At 44.3% G+C, this 18,193-nt stretch overlaps 2 protein-coding genes across 2 annotated transcripts in view; both read left to right on the top strand.

Annotated features, from left to right (window-relative positions):
* The first annotated feature begins 646 nt into the window (after nucleotides 1–646).
* LOC120896328 (glucose dehydrogenase [FAD, quinone]) lies at nucleotides 647–13,709 on the top strand. Its single transcript, XM_040300353.1, has 5 exons — nucleotides 647–1,103; nucleotides 8,921–9,233; nucleotides 11,738–12,637; nucleotides 12,709–13,145; nucleotides 13,212–13,709. The coding sequence occupies exons 1-5, from the start codon at nucleotides 1,080–1,082 to the stop codon at nucleotides 13,416–13,418; spliced, it is 1,881 nt and encodes a 626-aa protein (XP_040156287.1). The 5' UTR covers nucleotides 647–1,079; the 3' UTR covers nucleotides 13,419–13,709.
* A 425-nt stretch (nucleotides 13,710–14,134) lies between these two features.
* Nucleotides 14,135–18,193, top strand: part of LOC120894584 — a 57,602-nt gene continuing 53,543 nt past the window's right edge. Inside the window, exon 1 of the mRNA XM_040297270.1 lies at nucleotides 14,135–15,283. The gene's annotated coding sequence lies outside the window, so the exon portion shown is untranslated. The remainder of the gene's footprint in view (nucleotides 15,284–18,193) is intronic.

Here is an 18,193-nt window from a genome sequence, read left to right as displayed (position 1 = left end):
GTCGTCCAGCGCGATGGTGGCTAGCCTTGGTGTGCTAATTGCGAGGTGAGCACATTGCTGCATATGAGCGCCACTCCGTCACGCCCCAACGCCCAATCTTCCAAAGCGCGCCAACCGGGCTGCCCCGATTGCATTGCGTGCCTTTCTTTGGCCAGGATGTTCATCACCTTTGGTAAAGGTCCGATCCGACCGCCGCTTCAATGCAGGCTGTCCGATGAAGGTGTTGCAGAGTGTTGCAGCGTGAATCAAAAGACTTCAACGCGCACACAGAGCATGTAGCGCAACATTTGGTGGGTTCGCGCAATCTGTGGTCATTCGCAGAGATGGTTAAAAGGTAGGAATGGGTTTAATTTTTTACATGAAAAAAGGCGCTTTGGTAATAATGTTCTACAGATATGTTTTTGATAAGGCAAATTGTTGTATTGAAGTAGAGCTTATGATCATGAAGATCATTGCATTTTTTGGAGGCATTTCGTAAAGGGGTTTGCATGGTACGAACTGATAAACAACTATGATTCTTTAGTTGAAAACCCCTGCCTGGGCCGATGTTGCACACCCGACGATCGGACGTAACGATCGCGACGGAGCAAAAAATGTAGCATCGATCGCGTCGGCCGCGCGTCGCCGAGACAACCACGCGGAACCGGTGCGTTACTGTACAGCAAAATCAGCGCAAGCCATTTAGTGATAGCGGTGCGCCGTGAACAGGACCTCTTTTGAGAGCGATCGTCGAGCAGCTGGCAGTTTGAAACCAGCCAACAGTTTGTGGGTTTTTGGTTTGGTTTTAAAAGATAATCTTTGTGGAAAAGTGTGATCGTGATCGTGACTAAGGAGAGATAGCAAAGGTTCTATTCTGTTTGGATGATAGTAAAAGTGTTCTTTCCGAAAGGTGTGCTTTTAAGCGTGTGTTCAGACAGACTGTGATTAGCTACGCGGTGTGAGATGTTGGGCGGTGTGTTGTTGTGAAATGGTTGGTCACATATTTCGTGTCAGTTGATAAGAGAGCTCCGTCGCGTCCGGCAAACAAGAGAGAAAAGTGAACAGGAAAAGTGAACAAGATCTTCTCGCGGCTCGTGCAAATGAACCGGTGTACAGCAAAAATGGTACGGAAGTGTGTGTGTGTGTGTGCGAATAGATTACAAGATTCCATTAGTCATAAGTATATTTGAGATAAAATGTCTAACAAGCATACCAGTTAAGAAGTTTGTTATCTTTTCGCTTGCTGTTCGGAGAACACAAGCCCCCTTTCGTGGGACAGCCAAAGCCACAACACCGTGGCAAGAATGTGACGAGCTCGTGCATTGCCTACCCTATCAGCAAACAGGCGCCAAGTGCGTTTCCTCAATAGTGTAAACACACAAGGCTTTGCGCGGGTTCGCTGGTGCGTGCGAAGGCGTAGAACATTGCCTTGGCATAGGGGCCAAACAAAAAGGGTGGCGCGGCACGGCCGACACCACATGGAAAAGCCGTTTGGGGCAGTCCAATTTGTTGCAAACGTTTTTAAACACGATTTAATTCAATTGTGTAAATAAACAAGCGTGCACGATATGAGGAAAAAGTATGTTGTGAGGTATGGAAATTTCTTCGAGTGCTGCAATTTCGCGTACCGTGCTGATTGATAGGGCGCTTGCGTAAAGTGTTGATACAGTTTAACGGAGTAGATTTCTTCAATTTCTACGCATGAAACAATTTTGCAAATCAAACCACTTGTTTCGTTCAATCGATCAGACGTTACAATCCAAAAAGTGATCCGTTACATCATTGATATCGCAGGGATGATTCGGTGGATTTTTGCACACCGTCACCAATTCTGGTTAGAACGTTTGGAGCAGCGAGTGGGGTGCTAAATGGGTGCTAATTTTTGCATCCCTGCCCTGCCCGCCTGTACAATGCGAACGAGCTTCAACAAGTACGAGCGAATGCCGCAGAAGGTGTGATTTGAAAACAGATTACAAAGATTACATCTACAAAAAAAAGAGAACCACCACCCAAACACACGCTGTGGATGAGTTGGTATTGAAATCCGTAAATAGCATCAATTGTACAGGAGGAGCAAATTGCAATCAGCGCACTATTGTTGGGGTTGTTTTGTCGTCACCCCATCGGTGGGAATGTCATTTGCAGCTACGACCTGTTGTCAATCAGCTTCACTGATAGAGTGCCTCTCGCAGCATGTGCCCTGCCTTGCCAGTGCGTGTGGATGGCCGCATCGTCTTTCATATGCGTTGTAATTGCGATGCAAATTATTCACCGCACCATTACATCGGAAAGACCCGCCGTGCGGGATGAATGAATGTGTTACTGTTCCCGAGCTGTATCTCCCATCTCAGTGCACAACAACATCAACAACAACCGAGGTCTCTAATCGTCGCTAGAGAAAACAAAAAAAACCCGCCCCATCCGTTGACCTAACCTTGAGCGACTTGCAGACTTTTGGGACACTCCAAACAGCAACACCAAACACAACAGCAGCAATCGAAAGCAGAAGCGCCCGTGCGGCTGTCGCAATGGAGCGTTTGCTGTTGTTGCTTTTGGTGTGTTGTTTATGGGAGGAGAAAATTTATGCTGCCGCACATCAATCGATGTGAATCGGCCGACATTGTGTGTCCGTGCGGCAATGGTCCGTTGACCGTGCCGAGTGGAAGAAATGGGTTCGGTGTGTTCGGAGAGTCGTCAAGTGTGATAAAGTAGTCGGGCGCGATACGCCGCTTACTTAACATTGGCGGAGGCTGCAGGAAAGGTGGTAACACTGAAGAACTGACTTCAGTTGAAGTGTTTGCTGAAGTGTGGCACGAAATGGTTCGTGATATTTGCTTGCAGAGCTGTGCTGTGCCGGGTGCCCTCAGGGCGTTGTTGAAGGAAATTAATTAATTTTCATCTCAGAGACACCCGCGGAATCTATTAGATGCTTAAACATTCCCTTTAATAGATTATAATTAGCTTTCCGGTTTTGGCTTTTTTTTCTAGCCTCAGTCTATTTGCCTAAACAAGAAAGAAAAAACCGAGCTTCCCCCATTAATTAGAGCTAGAGCAACGAGATGACATCAGAAGCAATCGATCATCGGCACGGAATGGTCGATCGCCATTCGCGGTCATTATTTGCACGAAATCTAATTTGCCCCTCTGTGTGTGGATGTGTGCGTGTCCCGAAAATGGGGGAGGGGGGGGGGGGGCTAAAACTGACACGAGGGTGCTGTTTTACCATCCATTAGCCGGTGTCCTTAGCGGGTAAATAGGCAGACAAAACCGGCTTTGCCGGAAATCGGGCAGCGTGTGCATTTGTGCCAATTTTGGCTGTCTGATGATTTGAAGGTTAAGCCGTAACATATGGGCACACATGCATTACTGTAGCAAATAAGAGTCTGTCTGTGAAGAATCGCACCTGTGTCCGGCGTCCGAATGGACCGCACTTTTGTTTGCTTTCTTTGAAGTCATCGCTAGGAGATTGGACCAGAAGTTTGCTAATGAGCTGGCTGATGCTGGAGTAAAAGATCGATCAAGATCGACTGTCTTGCAAGTTGTAACTAGGTGAACTCTCGTTCGATTGTAAATATCTCAGAAATTTGGACCGAATGAAGCTGAATTAATTAAAAGTATTGCCAACAAACCGATCACCGATCTTTTCCTGTTTATTGCCTTCCCAAGGCTACGGGGAAACGGATTTGGAGCACGTTCACTCGTTGCAATTAATTTAGGAAAAAAGTGAATTGTACTCCAACAACTGTTTATGATACATGTCCAGAAGCAGACGACACCTTCACCCGAAATGCACCGCGTGACGTCTTACACACAGATGGAATGCACCATAATTGACTGCAACGGTTTACCTTGAGCTTGTTTTCTTAGCGCTATGCCACCGCCAATGCACCAGCGCGTGAGCGAAAGGGCAGCGAAAGAACGATCTACAGAGAGTCCTCCCCGCCTTTAAACGTGATCGTGCAACGGGGTTTCACTTTCATTCGTTTTCTGCTCCGTTTGTCCCCAACGACCTAGAATGAAGCTGTGCGTGTGTGTTTGTGTGATATTTCTGCATACGATCGAGCAGCCCGTTGATCACCTTGAATCCCCGATCGGCATTTGCTCAGGTCTTAACTGGACTGGTTTCCGTAACGGCACGACTGGGGATAGAGCAGGCACACATGGCATGGGCAATATGAATTCCCACACAACTCGCCCAAATCCAGCGCTGCTGCACTATAAACCAACGCAGCTCGCTGAGGATTCGCTGTCAAACGGAATTTCTGTCAACTCCAACGATCATAGTGTCGCAAAATCGGCAGACAGGACGCGGAGTGTGATTAATTGTGGGACGCTCTTGACGAATTAAGTGAGCCAACTACCGTGGGCGACCTTTGGTGGCCTTTTCGGTTTTGGGGTGGCCAGTGTCTGGCCGTGTTCACCGAGTCTGACAGCTTTAAGAAGAAGATTAATCATCCAAACGATCAAGGTGTGGTTGCGGCTGATAGCGTCAGCGTCGAGGGATTGATTCAAAGCTGTGACATCGAATGAAATCTTGCAAAAGCGAATGATTTTTGCATCGAAATGCGGAGAGTTGGCAATCGGCTTGCAGTCCACGTATAGGGTGTACCCAGAACTGAAATCGCGTACAACATGTTGACAATCTTGTAGAAGCTTCTAACGTGCAACCAGAGCTGCATTTATAATGTGCAAGTGAAAATTGTTTTTTTTTCTTCTCACCAACTCGGCAGGTGTCTGTTTGCCCGCGGCTCAGGTAAACAGGTTCTTGAGTGTGTAGCCTTCGTAGTGTGTAGAGCGTCACTAGCGTCACGAGTGCCCATCGGTGCGTAGTGCAAATAGTGACAAACGAGCTTCGATTAGTTTAGTATGCATCTGCATGGCCGGCCGAACATGTATACATATATACCCCCAGAAACCGGACGCCTACGTGACAAAGCCAAGGGGAAGGTCGTACAAGGGACAGATCCAAAGGTCTCTTCTGTGTGTGTGTGTGTGGTTTTTTCCTTCGTTTGATCACTTTTATAGAATGCGCTGAAGCCGTGGGATAGAGCGACGTGGATTCCAGCACTTTGGTCACCAGAACACCAGTGACTGCATTTCGATGGAAGATGTTTATCGAGCGAATGAAGGGCAAGGTCTGTTGCCACTGTGGCCTTTCCCCCAGGCCATTTCCATGCCGAGTGTCAGTTATCGTGCGTGTTGTCTTTCATTCAATAACGCATTGCCGCAGGAAACTGGCGGCGCTTTGTGGTTTTGGTTTGTGTTAGATTCTCATTAAGCTAATCATTCGATCGATTTTGGAAGCTTTTAGGCGCTTTTGCTAAGCAAGGTTAGGGTATAAATTGAGCAAAAGGGAGAGAGAGAGAGAGAGAGAGAGAGAGAGAGAGAGAGAGAGAGAGAGACACATACATTCCGCAAGTATCTGTAGCATACATAAATGATGCAATATATCGTGCCGTTGAACGTATCGTTTTATATTCGGAATATTGTTTAACATCTCTTGCCAAGGGGCCTTGTCGTTTTTTATGTAACAGTTTGATAGGGGATTGTTTTTTTTTGGTGAAACCATGCAATAATTTCGCGGATATTGGTGGCATGATGTGAGTGGCAGGAGAGCCTGAAACATCCATGTCAAGGTATTGCTGCTGTTAAGGCACCTTAAAGTGGCTATATAGCTTAGCTTGTCCTCATGATTGAAACTAGAAACATAGATTTTTATGAGAAACGAGCTTTTTTAACATAAAATAACACTTAGCAGTGACTGTCGTTCCTATCGCCCTGCCGTTAAGCCTGTTACGTCAGAGACATCGCATCAATTTACATCAATTCACAGGCAACCGGTGGGAATCCAAAATTCTTTTCTCGCGTTCTTAATTTCCTTTCCATTTCACGATGAACAGCTTAGACCGCGGCACGACACGACAAAGGAGAAAGAACAGGTTTAGGGTATTTCCGAAAATTTGCAATCCAGTCCGGCAAGCACGCAGCGGCCACCGTTTCGTGCTTTACGTCAACCGAATGAAATCCAGCCTTGGTTGTTGGACGACCAAACGTTTTCAGACAGCCGTTGACGCAGCTACGCCAAAAGGCAAAGTACTGATGATTCCCCTTTTTGTGTCTTCCTTCAGTAAGAACTTCTCCTTCTAAAATATTTGTGTGATATTTCACAAGATAAAACATCATTCTACATTGCTGCGAATGGAATAGTCCTAACGACTAAATGCGTCAGCATGGCAAACGGTTTGACGTAAACAAATCAAAACGGATTCCTTGTCGTTTGCCCTTAAGGTGTGATATTTAAACGATCGCTGATGAATGTTTCTACACGATTGGCAACACTTTTTCGGCTATTAAATGCTATTAATTGTCCCCGTACGAAACGCTACTCAATTCAATCAAACACAGTTCTAATCAAGCGATCATTACTGGTATGAGGTGCGCGTGTGTTGTGTGTCTTTCGGTGTGTTTGCTAATATCCGACATTAAAAATGCAAGTGCTTCGTTTTATAATCGATCCCCGCTCGATCGCTGCGCTGGTCGCGCGCTGCGCATTGTCGAACCGTGGCACTGTAATTGTCACACTCGGAAACCGCGCGGCGCTAGAAGGAATTCCCCCAAACCCCTCACGTTGGTTGGCTCTGCAGAGTAACCGATCTGCGATCGGATAATTCCACACGCACAAGATAATTAGGCCGCTGTACGGGGTGGACATTTGTTGGGTATAATTTATGCAGACGCCAAGTTTTGCATAGACCCGTACCGAGCTGCGTGACGCGGGGGGAGTTATGGTGTTATTATGGCGAAATCTGTTTAATGCGCGAAAGGGGCGCGCACATACGGGCAGCCCTTTGCCGAGCGTGTGTCGAGTGGAAAGGATCCCCGAGGAGACTGGGCTTAGGCAGGGGGCGGGTTATTAGGCTCGATGACGCAAAGCTACTTATTCTGATCCGTTATTATCCCGGTTTGATTAGGTTTATTTGCCCGCGGGTTATATAAATCCTGCTTAAAACAACCCCAATCGACTACTAATCAGCGAAAACTGGAGTGTTTGCATGGTTGTAGTGGATGGAATAGTAAAGGAGTGTTAGAAAATTGTTTACAGAAAATCTAACAATTATGTTCTAGAGCTTTCTTTCATTTACGACTGGTAAAAATATCCTTTGCGTGTGTAGAAAAACAGCACTTTAAACAGGGGCAACCCCACAACAGCCACCACGAAACGCTTCGTCATCTAGAGGCGGTAACGCCGGCACCGGTTGACGGTCAAGGCCGGCGCTGTCAAATGGTCGGTAATGATTCATTTCCTTCGCTTCAACCACCCAAGCTGTTGTGGGCTGGGCGGGCTTTGACCGGGCCGGAGCAGTTTAACCGTAACCACCGTATCCACCGCTAGGCTCGTTGTTGGCGCAACCAATTAACGTCCCTAAGCAAATTTGCTCGATAACCGATCAATTACAAAAACAAAGACACCAAATGCTGTTGTGTTGGTTCACCTTTTTTGCCCGGTTGAGTATGACGCGGCTCAACGCTATGGATGGTTGAATCGGGCTGCAGTTTGCTTTTGTTTGTACCCGTATTTAGAGTGTCCTAATTGGATGAAATTTACTATGTTTTTTGTTGTTGTTGCGATTTCACACGAGCAATGTTCACACGAAATTGAATGAATTATTCAGCAAAGATGACAAATCAAATGGCTTGCAGCGCTTAATAGTATTTTATAACTCCGGTGATCACCCACAACTTATCCTTTTATAAATGCGTTTTTATGGGATTAGTTTGTTGGTTCCATGTAGCGTTGGAACCCACTCCGAGTGTGATGTTAAGTTGTAAATCAGAGAACATGAAAATCTTCGATTGACCTGGTTACTGTTATTCTTACAACCTTTCAAATTCAGCATGAAAATGGTATTTTTTTATGTCTGTTCATTAAATTCTTCATTCAGTGTTTTGAATTCACTAATTTTGAAACCTACAGTTTCTTAAATTTGCAAAAACAATACAGAGACTAACAGTCATTGATGCTTATTGTTTATAGACTGAAAAGATATGAAGTAAAATTTAGCGGCAATGTCTGTAGCAAACCAACCATCCATCCATTCCATTGATGAAACAATTGAGTTTGCAATGTTTGACCTTCCTACAAATTTTTTTGTTTGTTTTTTTTTAAATCACCTCTCCACTCAAAAGAAGGGATGGATAATTCAGCATGAAATAAAAATAAAAGGCTTCAGAAAAAGGTTACGTCTGTAACAAATCACTCTCACCGGATAACGCACGAGGTTTTTCGGGGTCGCTTAGAGTTAGTCACTCTTTTTCCTTCAAACCAACGTCATCCCTCCGATACAAAAGGGTAGCTAACCTTGATACAGTTTCAAGAAGCGTCGGTTCGTACATCAGCCGGAAAGGATTGTCTGCGCTACCTGTCACCTGTGGGTGTGTGGGTCTGCTTCGCATGCACGCGTCTTGCAAGGACGTTTGATAAATCGTTAATGGACAGCTCGACGCTGATGATGATAATGGTCACAAGCGGTGGTGGTCGAACAGTAAGGTCGTGATGTATGGGATGCATTTTACATGGGCGTTTCATCGATCGAGCCTCGTTTGCATGTAAATGTTTTCCTACGTCAGCTTACAATGCTGTACCGTGGCGAGCAAAGGGAAGGTATCAGGGCAGATTCTCTCTCAGCTGTCCCATCTGCGGGAAGGAAATACATTAAAAATATCCACGGTCAATGTGCCGGTTCCGTGTATCAAATCGAAGCCATAGCGGTGACAAGGCTGTTGAAGCCGAAAGCGCCGGAAGAAGTTTTGGAAACGGGTTTGGGAGTGACGCCATACAATAAACAGATTTGATTTACTACTTCCTGTTAATGTCAATAATTGTTTTATCAATAATTGCACAGTAACTAAACCCAAAAGCGCTGATTTTTCTTCTTTACAGTCACCCATTTGGTTGGTCTTGTTTATCCTTACGACTCCGAATCTACTAGCGGATGGCCACGATGACACTTTCTTTCAAACGCTTTTCGATGAAACCAGCGTCCTGTTCAACAATGGTACACCCCGCATACCGGACACGAAGGTTTTCCGGAAGGAGTACGATTTCATCATCATCGGTGCCGGTTCGGGTGGATCCGTGATGGCTAACCGATTGTCGGAAGTACGGGACTGGAACGTGCTGTTGCTGGAGGCGGGCAAGGAAGGTAACATGCTGACCGAGGTACCGCTGACGGCTGGCCTGACCACCATTACAGGTAGGTTGGAGCGGATATTTCGACTGATGGGTCCCATTACGTTAGAGGTTAAGATCGATAGAGATGTGGCGCTTATTTCTGTGTCTATTCTGGAGAGTTGCAGTCTGGTTTGGGATATGCCTTGGGCTGTTCCGCTACCTCAAAACTATCTGCCATCACGGCTTGCAGCTGTATGAAAACAAAAGAAACTAGGGCACAAAGTTTGAATCATGATCATCGTTTCGATTGTTCGTGTGTGCCCAGAGGGCACATATGTAATACGACATGGGATAAATATATCTTAAGTATAATTTATGAGACATTCATGGTTGCCCTTGAAGTGTGTTTATTTATTGATTATCTGTAAAGATTTCATTAATTGAAAATATTTTGGGTTCCTTGGTTTATGTGCACCACGTAGGAAAAAATAATTATTTTTCAATGAAATTTTCTTGCGAATATTGATTACATCAAATAGTTTGGTTCTTGAAGGTGCAAAGTAGTATTCAATTAAGATAATTTTGACAGTATAGCGAAACAAGTGTATTTCCTAAAAACATCAATAATAAAGGGATGTACCATAACAATGGGGCAAAACGCAGCAATACAAAGATGCGAAATGCACAAATGTGTAAGAGTTCATAAAATACCACGGTAAATAACCAATCACTGATCAATTGAAACAGTTGAAACAATTTCTACAATTAGACCGAAAGTAAATGAAATCCTAAGAAAAAATAATGCCAAAGGATTCAGAATTAATTTTGTAATGTTTACAAATGTTTACTTTCTGACATAAAAATGTGGAGATTGAAGCTTCGAACATAATTAATACAGCTATATATTTCAAATATAAAAAATAACTAGTTTTTAGCACTGTTTATCTTTTTAGTGAAGCGGTCAGCACAAAAGGTTCTGATATAAACCTGTGCAAATCAATGAAGTTTTTGTTGTGGTAAATTTTTGCGATTGAAATTAGGAAATCTGCAACAGTGGATTTTGTCCGAGGGTGCATTACCCCATAAAACCCATACGTTTCCATTTTCTTTCATTCGATTTCTGAAGTGGAAACTATAATACTGATATAAATAGGTAAATTTATTTGAGATGTTGACAAAATACACTCATTAAATTCTTATGAGAAATACCAAATAATTGTAAGCCTTAACATTTTCTGTTTGAATATCGTGACCATTTAACTGGAAGTTGTTATACAGAAAATAAATGTACAACAACTACAACAATATAAATTTGACAATAGTTATAAGTAAACAACATAATATCAATTTTGTGGAAGCGCAAATTAAAAAAGATAGTCGAATCTATTCTCTGGTCATATGATTTTTTCTCGTAACGAACTTATTACTTGAAATTATTCCAGCCACACATTTTTGCATTTGTTTGGACAGGCTTTGTTGTTTTTTCCATACAGGACCGCAGTTAGATGCGAGAGCTGGTTATGAGTTTTCGTTTCAATTTTCTGTTTGGAGTGTTTTGTTCCACATCTCAGTGAAGAGAAGGGCGCGTTTTTCATTAGACTGCTTGATAACAGGTTTTTATATAGTTAATACGACATGTACCGCTATATGGTTTGTGAGTTGTGTAAGGTAACTCCCCCCTTTGAACCATGAGAACAGCAGACTACCCTGCGAAAGTGCCAGTCGGAACGTCTATATATGCAGCGTCGCGGCCATCGCGCTTCTAGCGATTGTTAACAGGGGCTCATTCAGGGGTTTCTAAAAATAAGTTCCCCCTCCCGTTACTATTCACGTGATTCGCGGAAACGCATTCACCTTTCTCTTTCATACGCGTGCAACATGAAGGGTTGATGATGCCGCAGTTGCACGTGTCACGCGCAACTGCAGCGCATGCGTTGCCGCAACAGTTGTAGTGCTCTGTGTAAGCTCCATTGAGTGAAGCTTTTGAATGGTGCAAACCCTTCAATGATCAAGCAGGCTGGGGTCGATGTTGCTTCAATGAAACTGTTATTACAGGGTTTTCCGAGTCAAGTTCCAATATCTGCAACGTTTTTCATTGCTTGCGAGATGATTTTCAACAGCTGTCAAATATTGTAAATGCATCATAATATTTTTTTGTTCTTCCACATGATTTTCAACACGTCTAAGGCTGGATTGAGTTTAGCAGTTCTTTGAAATATGTTGAAGATATTAATCCACATCAATCTGATGTTTCATTTCCATCATAATAATTTTTAATACCTTCAGCACGATTTTCATCACTTCAACGGTAAACAATGATGAACCGAGTGATGTGATCCGGCCTCAAGCCCCTGTACAAAATCGATGGAAATAGACCCATGAAGTGTTGAAAATCATGCTGAAGAAATTTAAAATTATTATGATGAACATGAAATATCAGAATGATATTAATTAACTTCTCGCACGCGGTGAATAACAATTTTTGCATTCGAAAGTGACTTGGAAAACCCTGAGAGTCAAATGACCTTGCATAATGAGCATGATGGATAGATCCTAAAACTTGCTTGTAATTTTCTATACTTTTAGGTTACAACTGGGGCTACAAGGCTGACCCGATGAAGGGTGCCTGTTTGGGGCTGAAGGGAGGCGTCTGCAATTGGCCTAAAGGGCGCGGTCTCGGCGGCACCAGTCTCATCAACTTCCTCATCTACACACGCGGTCACCGAAGCGATTACGACGGTTGGGAGCAGGCAGGCAACCCTGGCTGGGGCTATCGTGAGGTGCTGCAGTACTTCAAGAAGTCGGAACGTGTGCAGATTCCCGAACTGCAACACTCCCCGTACCGTTCTACAGCGGGACTGGTCGACGTGGAAGAGTCTCAATTTGAGACACCCCTGTTGAAGCGGTTCATTGAGGCGGGGCGTGACCTCGGGTACATGGAGACAGATCCAAACGGGGAAATTCAACTCGGTTTCGGTAAAGCCCAAGCGACCATGCGCAGAGGACGTCGATGCAGTGCGTCCAAGGCTTACCTCGTACCAGCCTCAAGACGTCCCAACCTGGACATATCAATGTACTCCCGCGTCACCAAAGTGCTGATTGATCCGGTAACGAAGCAAGCGTACGGTGTGGAGTTCATCAAGCGTCGACGGCGGTATGTGATAAGGGCGCGTAAGGAAGTGATCCTGGCGGCGGGTGCTATAGCCTCGCCGCAGCTGTTGATGCTGTCCGGTGTCGGCCCCAGGGAGCACCTGAAGGAGATGGGCATTCCCGTGGTGCAGGATCTACCGGTAGGATATAACATGCAGGACCATTTGAATCTGCCAGGGTTGGTGTTTCCGGTGAACCAACCGGTGACGGTGCGGGAACGAGACATGCGTTCGCCGCGCCCCATTATCGACTATCTGGTACATGGCCGGGGTCCATTCACCTCTCCGGGCGGTGCGGAGGGTGTCGCTTTCGTAAAGACTAACATTAGCTTCACGCGTAAGTGGAATGTCTTCCGATGTCTGTATAGTAAAATAGTGTAATTGTCTTACTTCTCCTTAACCTAACAGCCTCTGATTATCCGGACATTGAGCTGGTCATGGGCACAGGTGCTTACAACAACGATGAGTCGGGTACGCTGCGGGCAACGATCGGCTTTACGGACCAGTTCTACCACAGCACCTACGGCTCGATCCTCGGCAAGCACGCGTTTTCGGTCTCACCGGTTCTGATGCGGCCGAAGAGTCGCGGTCGAATCTCGCTCAAAAGCACCAACCCGTTTCATTGGCCCCGCATGGAGGGTAACTTCTTTGCGGACTATGACGATCTTCTCGTGCTGCGGGAAGGCGTCAAGCTGACGGTCGATCTGATCGAATCTCGCAGCTTCCGTGACGTTGGGGCACGGTTGCACAGTACACCGTTTTACGGCTGTGAGCAGCATCGCTTCCGAAGCGATGAGTATTGGGAGTGTGCCATCAGACGTATCGGTAGTACGTTGCAGCATCAGGTATGGGGGAATATTATTAGCGCAGAAGTTGAAAGACTGCTTGATCATCGGTGTGTTTGTTTGCAGTGCGGTACGTGCAAGATGGGACCTGTGACCGATCCGGAAGCGGTCGTCAATCCACAGCTGCAGGTGTACGGCATCCAGGGGCTGCGTGTCGTCGACGCATCGATCATACCAACCATACCGGCATCGCACACCAACGCAGTGGTGTTTATGATCGGCGAGAAGGCGGCCGACATGGTGAAAGACTTTTGGGCCAACGAAATACGCTAACCATCGCTGGTGTCGGCGAGACCTTTTCTCACTCTCTAGTCAACTTTGATCACCGTTTTGCCCGGTGATCGTAGCACAGTCCCGGCGAAGGTGTCGGAGCACACGCACGCACGTCTCGCGAGTTGCTTGCGTGCACAAATCTTCCCTCGTTTCTGCCCTGCCCATCTTCTCTTCCCATGAAAGAGTTGCCAACCGAGCGTTCGGTGTAGAATTAAGCGAAATAAAGAGACTGCTCTACTGTAAACAAACGGTAATAAACGGTTTCCACGCCGGGCGCGTTTATTTGCGTAAGCGATCTGATCGACTTTCCCCAAATCGAGTATCTAGACGTTGTGTGGGAATGGAAGCGCTGTTGGGGTAGAAAATCGGTAAGCAAATGAGAAACGCGTGGCGTAGTGGCCTTGCCCGATGACATTAGAATTCATACGCGAGTGGGTGTGTGTGTGTGTGTGTGTGTGTGTGTGTTTGTTTTTAGTATATTTCTTTCCGAATGAAACGCGGCCAAACTCGCGCTCTAGTAGAACGACCAGCGCAGCGGGTTGGTGTGTTGGTTGCAAGAAATAAGGTTACAAGACGCATAACGGCTGTGTGTTATCCGTAACCGTTGTCCTGGCGCATGCGATCCATCGTAATGCTGCATGCCGTTGTAACTGTTGTCGGCGACTGTCGGGTGAATGGTTCTTGCAAAACCAACCGGGTCGAGCAAATATTTTGCTAATGCCAATAATTACGGCTCGTTAGCAATAATCACACTCTACGTTGATACACTGGGTACATAAAGGAAATGACACATATCCATCAATGCCATACTGAAAGAAGGTTGGGGCACATTGCCAAGGCAGCGCATACTCGACATTTCGTGAACATGTTACTGCATCGCCGACTATTATGCACGAATGGCGTTTTTTTTTCATTCCACCGGTGGGTGTGTATCAACATCCGACACCGGAAAATGGGAGAATTTTCGCACACCACTACATACAGCTGCCACTTTTCGGACCATTTCCCGAGCGATGCGTGTGAACTGTCAAAACAAACACCGGACCCCACGAAGACGGTGGCACGAAACAGCTGGAGCCGAGTTTTCCCGAGCGCTCAGGTTTTCCGACAGTTTTCCTGCTCGGCGAGGGCGAAGAAAGCCTACAGCTGACGGTATAGTAACGATTTGCCACTGGAACCGAGCGGTGTGTGAGTGCTGTGCGTATTCGATGGTAGTAGGCGCGTTAGTATCTCTAGTGAACGCGGGAATTCAAGACATTCTTTGTCCATTAGAGTCGGTGGTTTGATGAACGTTATGGATTTTAGGTGCAACCAGGGCAGTGGAAATAAAAGTTGATTACCGGCAAAGGAATTGGGTGCCTGAGTGAATAATTGTGTGTCAGTGTGTATGACCCTGTGTGTGCGAGTGTTGCGTTTTAGAAATAATACCGAAAAAATGATGAAATAATGTATCCCCTTCACTTGCTCTAGAGCAAGCTACCCACTCCGTTCGTGTTGGGAAAGTTTTACTTCTAATTGTGTTAGCAGCGAACACCTGCCCCGCCGTGGTTGAAAGGGAAAGAAAGTTGTTTGTGCTGTAGTCCCATGTAGTGTGCTTGAATATCACATAGAAGGGTTTCGTAGTTTTAAAAGTGTTCTGTGTATCATTGGCGATATCTAGTCTCGATCGACAGTGCACGTTGGTTTTGGGAGGGTGTGAGATTAAGGGACATGAATTGATGTTCGTTGTTGGTAGTACAGCGCCACAGGTGATGAATGTTTAATCCGCAGGCATTTGCCATACAGCTCAACTTCATATGCTGGTAAGAGGACCAGAGCATAACACGTCTGGCTTGAAGAGTAGCGTTGGACATCGACTATTACAGGTAAGGTTGAGTATGTGTGTGCAGGATTTTATTTTAATTTGTACAAAAAAAAATATATGCATTGTTTTTTTTAATTAAAGAGACATAGAGCCTACTGACTTTATGCGATTCTAAACTATACACTAAAACATACAGTTGCCTTCATTGTTCACAGTCGAGCTATCTCGGCAAATTAGCCGTGCATCGTCATTGCTAAAATGCGGCTCAAAAGGGAATAGAGTAAAAGCTATCCCCTCTTTTTTCTATTCATAAGACTGTATTCATAAGACTCAACGATTGAGCGTATCTCTCTCTTCTAACAACGTATACTCTCGCACGCATCTCTCTGTCTAATGCGATCAGATCGCTTGCTGGACAGGATCCTCATTCTCTGGAATTATGATATTTCTAGCACGGAGTTATGCATCGCTAGAACTGAAACGGTGATTCCATCAGATATATAGCTCAACGCTTACCGCTTCTTTCGGCAGTCTGCCAGCTCTCACGGTAGAAAGGTCTGAAGTTACCTTTAACAACTTCACAGGACCGTTGCAGCTGTGTTTTAGATTGTGTCCTTACCAAACCGATCTGGAACAGGCTGTAACAACGTATATGTAAGACGTGCACTTGTGTGTGTACGCATTGTATCGAGAAGGGGATGATGAATTCCGGTTCGTAAGGGCAATTCCAGTGGGCCAGGTTTGCCAGAACGCGGAAGTCTCCCAGCAATGTGTAAAATTCTCATTGGAGAATATTCTAAGGAAGAAACGCGGTGCCGTGACGCGTTTATCAGGTGGAAAGTGTCCAGCCTAATCCTGACCAGAGAGCTGAATCGACTGTTTTGCTGCTTTTTCCACCCTTTTTTTTACCACTAGACCAAATGTTACGGTAATCAAATCCATCCTGTTGAACCTGTTGTCGATGTAAAGGAAATATGTGAATAAATATTATTTATTTGTTTATTAAACTCGTTGAACAAGAGTTATCATATGAGTCATATCATCTTTCGGTATACCTTCAACTTGTGTATTCTGCTGATTTACTCACGAGCTGTTTCTGTTTGATCAGTTCATAGTTGTAACGTTTTGAAATAAAATATTGAAGCACTGCACACAAGATATATATTGCACCGGCAAATAATAGATTGTTCAATCTAGTTCAACAAGAAATAATGTTAAAATGAAGATTTTTATGCTTTGTATAAACTACACACTATTAGACACAACATGGTTCAATGGTAAAAAAGAATCTATTTAGTAACTCTTTCCTTCTGATTTGAACTCGAATCGATCGAAAATTTTAACGATTGTTTAAGTTTAAAATGAAGGTTAGATTGAATTAGTAATAAGCTGATTTTGTTAAGCCAATGAGGGATACAATTTAAAATATTTTTAATGATGTATAACGATTTTGTAGACCAAATAATGAATCTTAGTGATACGACCTATAAGTTTTGACAATACATCTCTGAAGAAAGTATATTTTTTGTGAAATACAGGGTTTTCTAAATCACTTTAGAATATGCACGTAATTATTCACCGCATCTAAGATGATTTTCAACAGCTATGGTTTATTTTTTTCAAAATGAAATTTCAGTTTCAATACATGATTTTCAACACAACACAAAGAACTGTCAAACTCTATCCAGTTTGAGTTGTCTTGAAAATCATGTTGAATAAATAACAAAATATTATAAAGGAAATGAAATAACAGATTGATGTGGATTAACATGTTGCACGCGGTGAATAACAATGTTTACATTCGAAAGTGACTTGGAGTGACCCTGTAAAACATGCACATGACAAAACCTAGCAAAACTATTTGCTGGCCTCTTGGTTGCCTGGAATTAAATAATGCATGAAACTTTTATTATCGCTTCCAATATTTTTTTGCAAATAGATAAAACCAGATTTCATTTAATTCCACTTCTGCTTTCGGAGGGAACAAACATTTCTATAACACCATGAACATTATTTGTTCCCATTTCCTATGTTCAAGGTTGTACAGCGTGATCCTATCACGTCGAAACAGTTCTAACTCCGGGTGCTATGACGAACACACAGTACAAATGAGAACAGAGCGAAACTCTCTCCTTTTTGCTTATCTTCTTAACGCGGTACGCATCGCGCTGAGCATTTGAGCGCGATAGAGAGACTCGTCTAACAGAAATCGTTCGCACGTACATCTCTGTCTGATGCGATCGTTTCGCTTACTGGACAGAATCCTCATTCTCTGGAATTATGATATTTCTAGCACGGAGTTATGCATCGCTAGAACTAAAACGGTGATTCTATCAGATATATAGCTCAACGCTTACCGATTCTTTCGGCAGTCTGCCAGCTCTCACGGTAGAAAGGTCTGAAGTTACCTTTAACAACTTCACAGGACCGTTGCAGCTGTGTTTTAGATTGTGTCCTTACCAAACCGATCTGGAACAGGCTGTAACAACGTATATGTAAGACGTGCACTTGTGTGTGTACGCATTGTATCGAGAAGGGGATGATGAATTCCGGTTCGTAAGGGCAATTCCAGTGGGCCAGGTTTGCCAGAACGCGGAAGTCTCCCAGCAATGTGTAAAATTCTCATTGGAGAATATTCTAAGGAAGAAACGCGGTGCCGTGACGCGTTTATCAGGTGGAAAGTGTCCAGCCTAATCCTGACCAGAGAGCTGAATCGACTGTTTTGCTGCTTTTTCCACCCTTTATTTTTACCACTAGACCAAATGTTACGGTAATCAAATCCATCCTGTTGAACCTGTTGTCGATGTAAAGGAAATATGTGAATAAATATTATTTATTTGTTTATTAAACTCGTTGAACAAGAGTTATCATATGAGTCATATCATCTTTCGGTATACCTTCAACTTGTGTATTCTGCTGATTTACTCACGAGCTGTTTCTGTTTGATCAGTTCATAGTTGTAACGTTTTGA

This window comes from Anopheles arabiensis, chromosome 2 (assembly GCF_016920715.1).
Source record: "Anopheles arabiensis isolate DONGOLA chromosome 2, AaraD3, whole genome shotgun sequence".
Classification (NCBI taxonomy): Eukaryota; Metazoa; Arthropoda; class Insecta; order Diptera; family Culicidae; genus Anopheles; species Anopheles arabiensis.
This window is presented reverse-complemented; position numbering and strand designations above follow the sequence as displayed.

Excerpts from the sequence above, each read along its gene's own strand:
- LOC120896328 (XM_040300353.1), top strand. The coding sequence starts at position 1,080 with ATGAACCGGTGTACAGCAAAAATG. Across the intron at positions 1,104-8,920 it reads ACCGGTGTACAGCAAAAATG|TCACCCATTTGGTTGGTCTT; the intron begins GTACGGAAGTGT and ends TCTTCTTTACAG. Across the intron at positions 9,234-11,737 it reads TGGCCTGACCACCATTACAG|GTTACAACTGGGGCTACAAG; the intron begins GTAGGTTGGAGC and ends CTATACTTTTAG.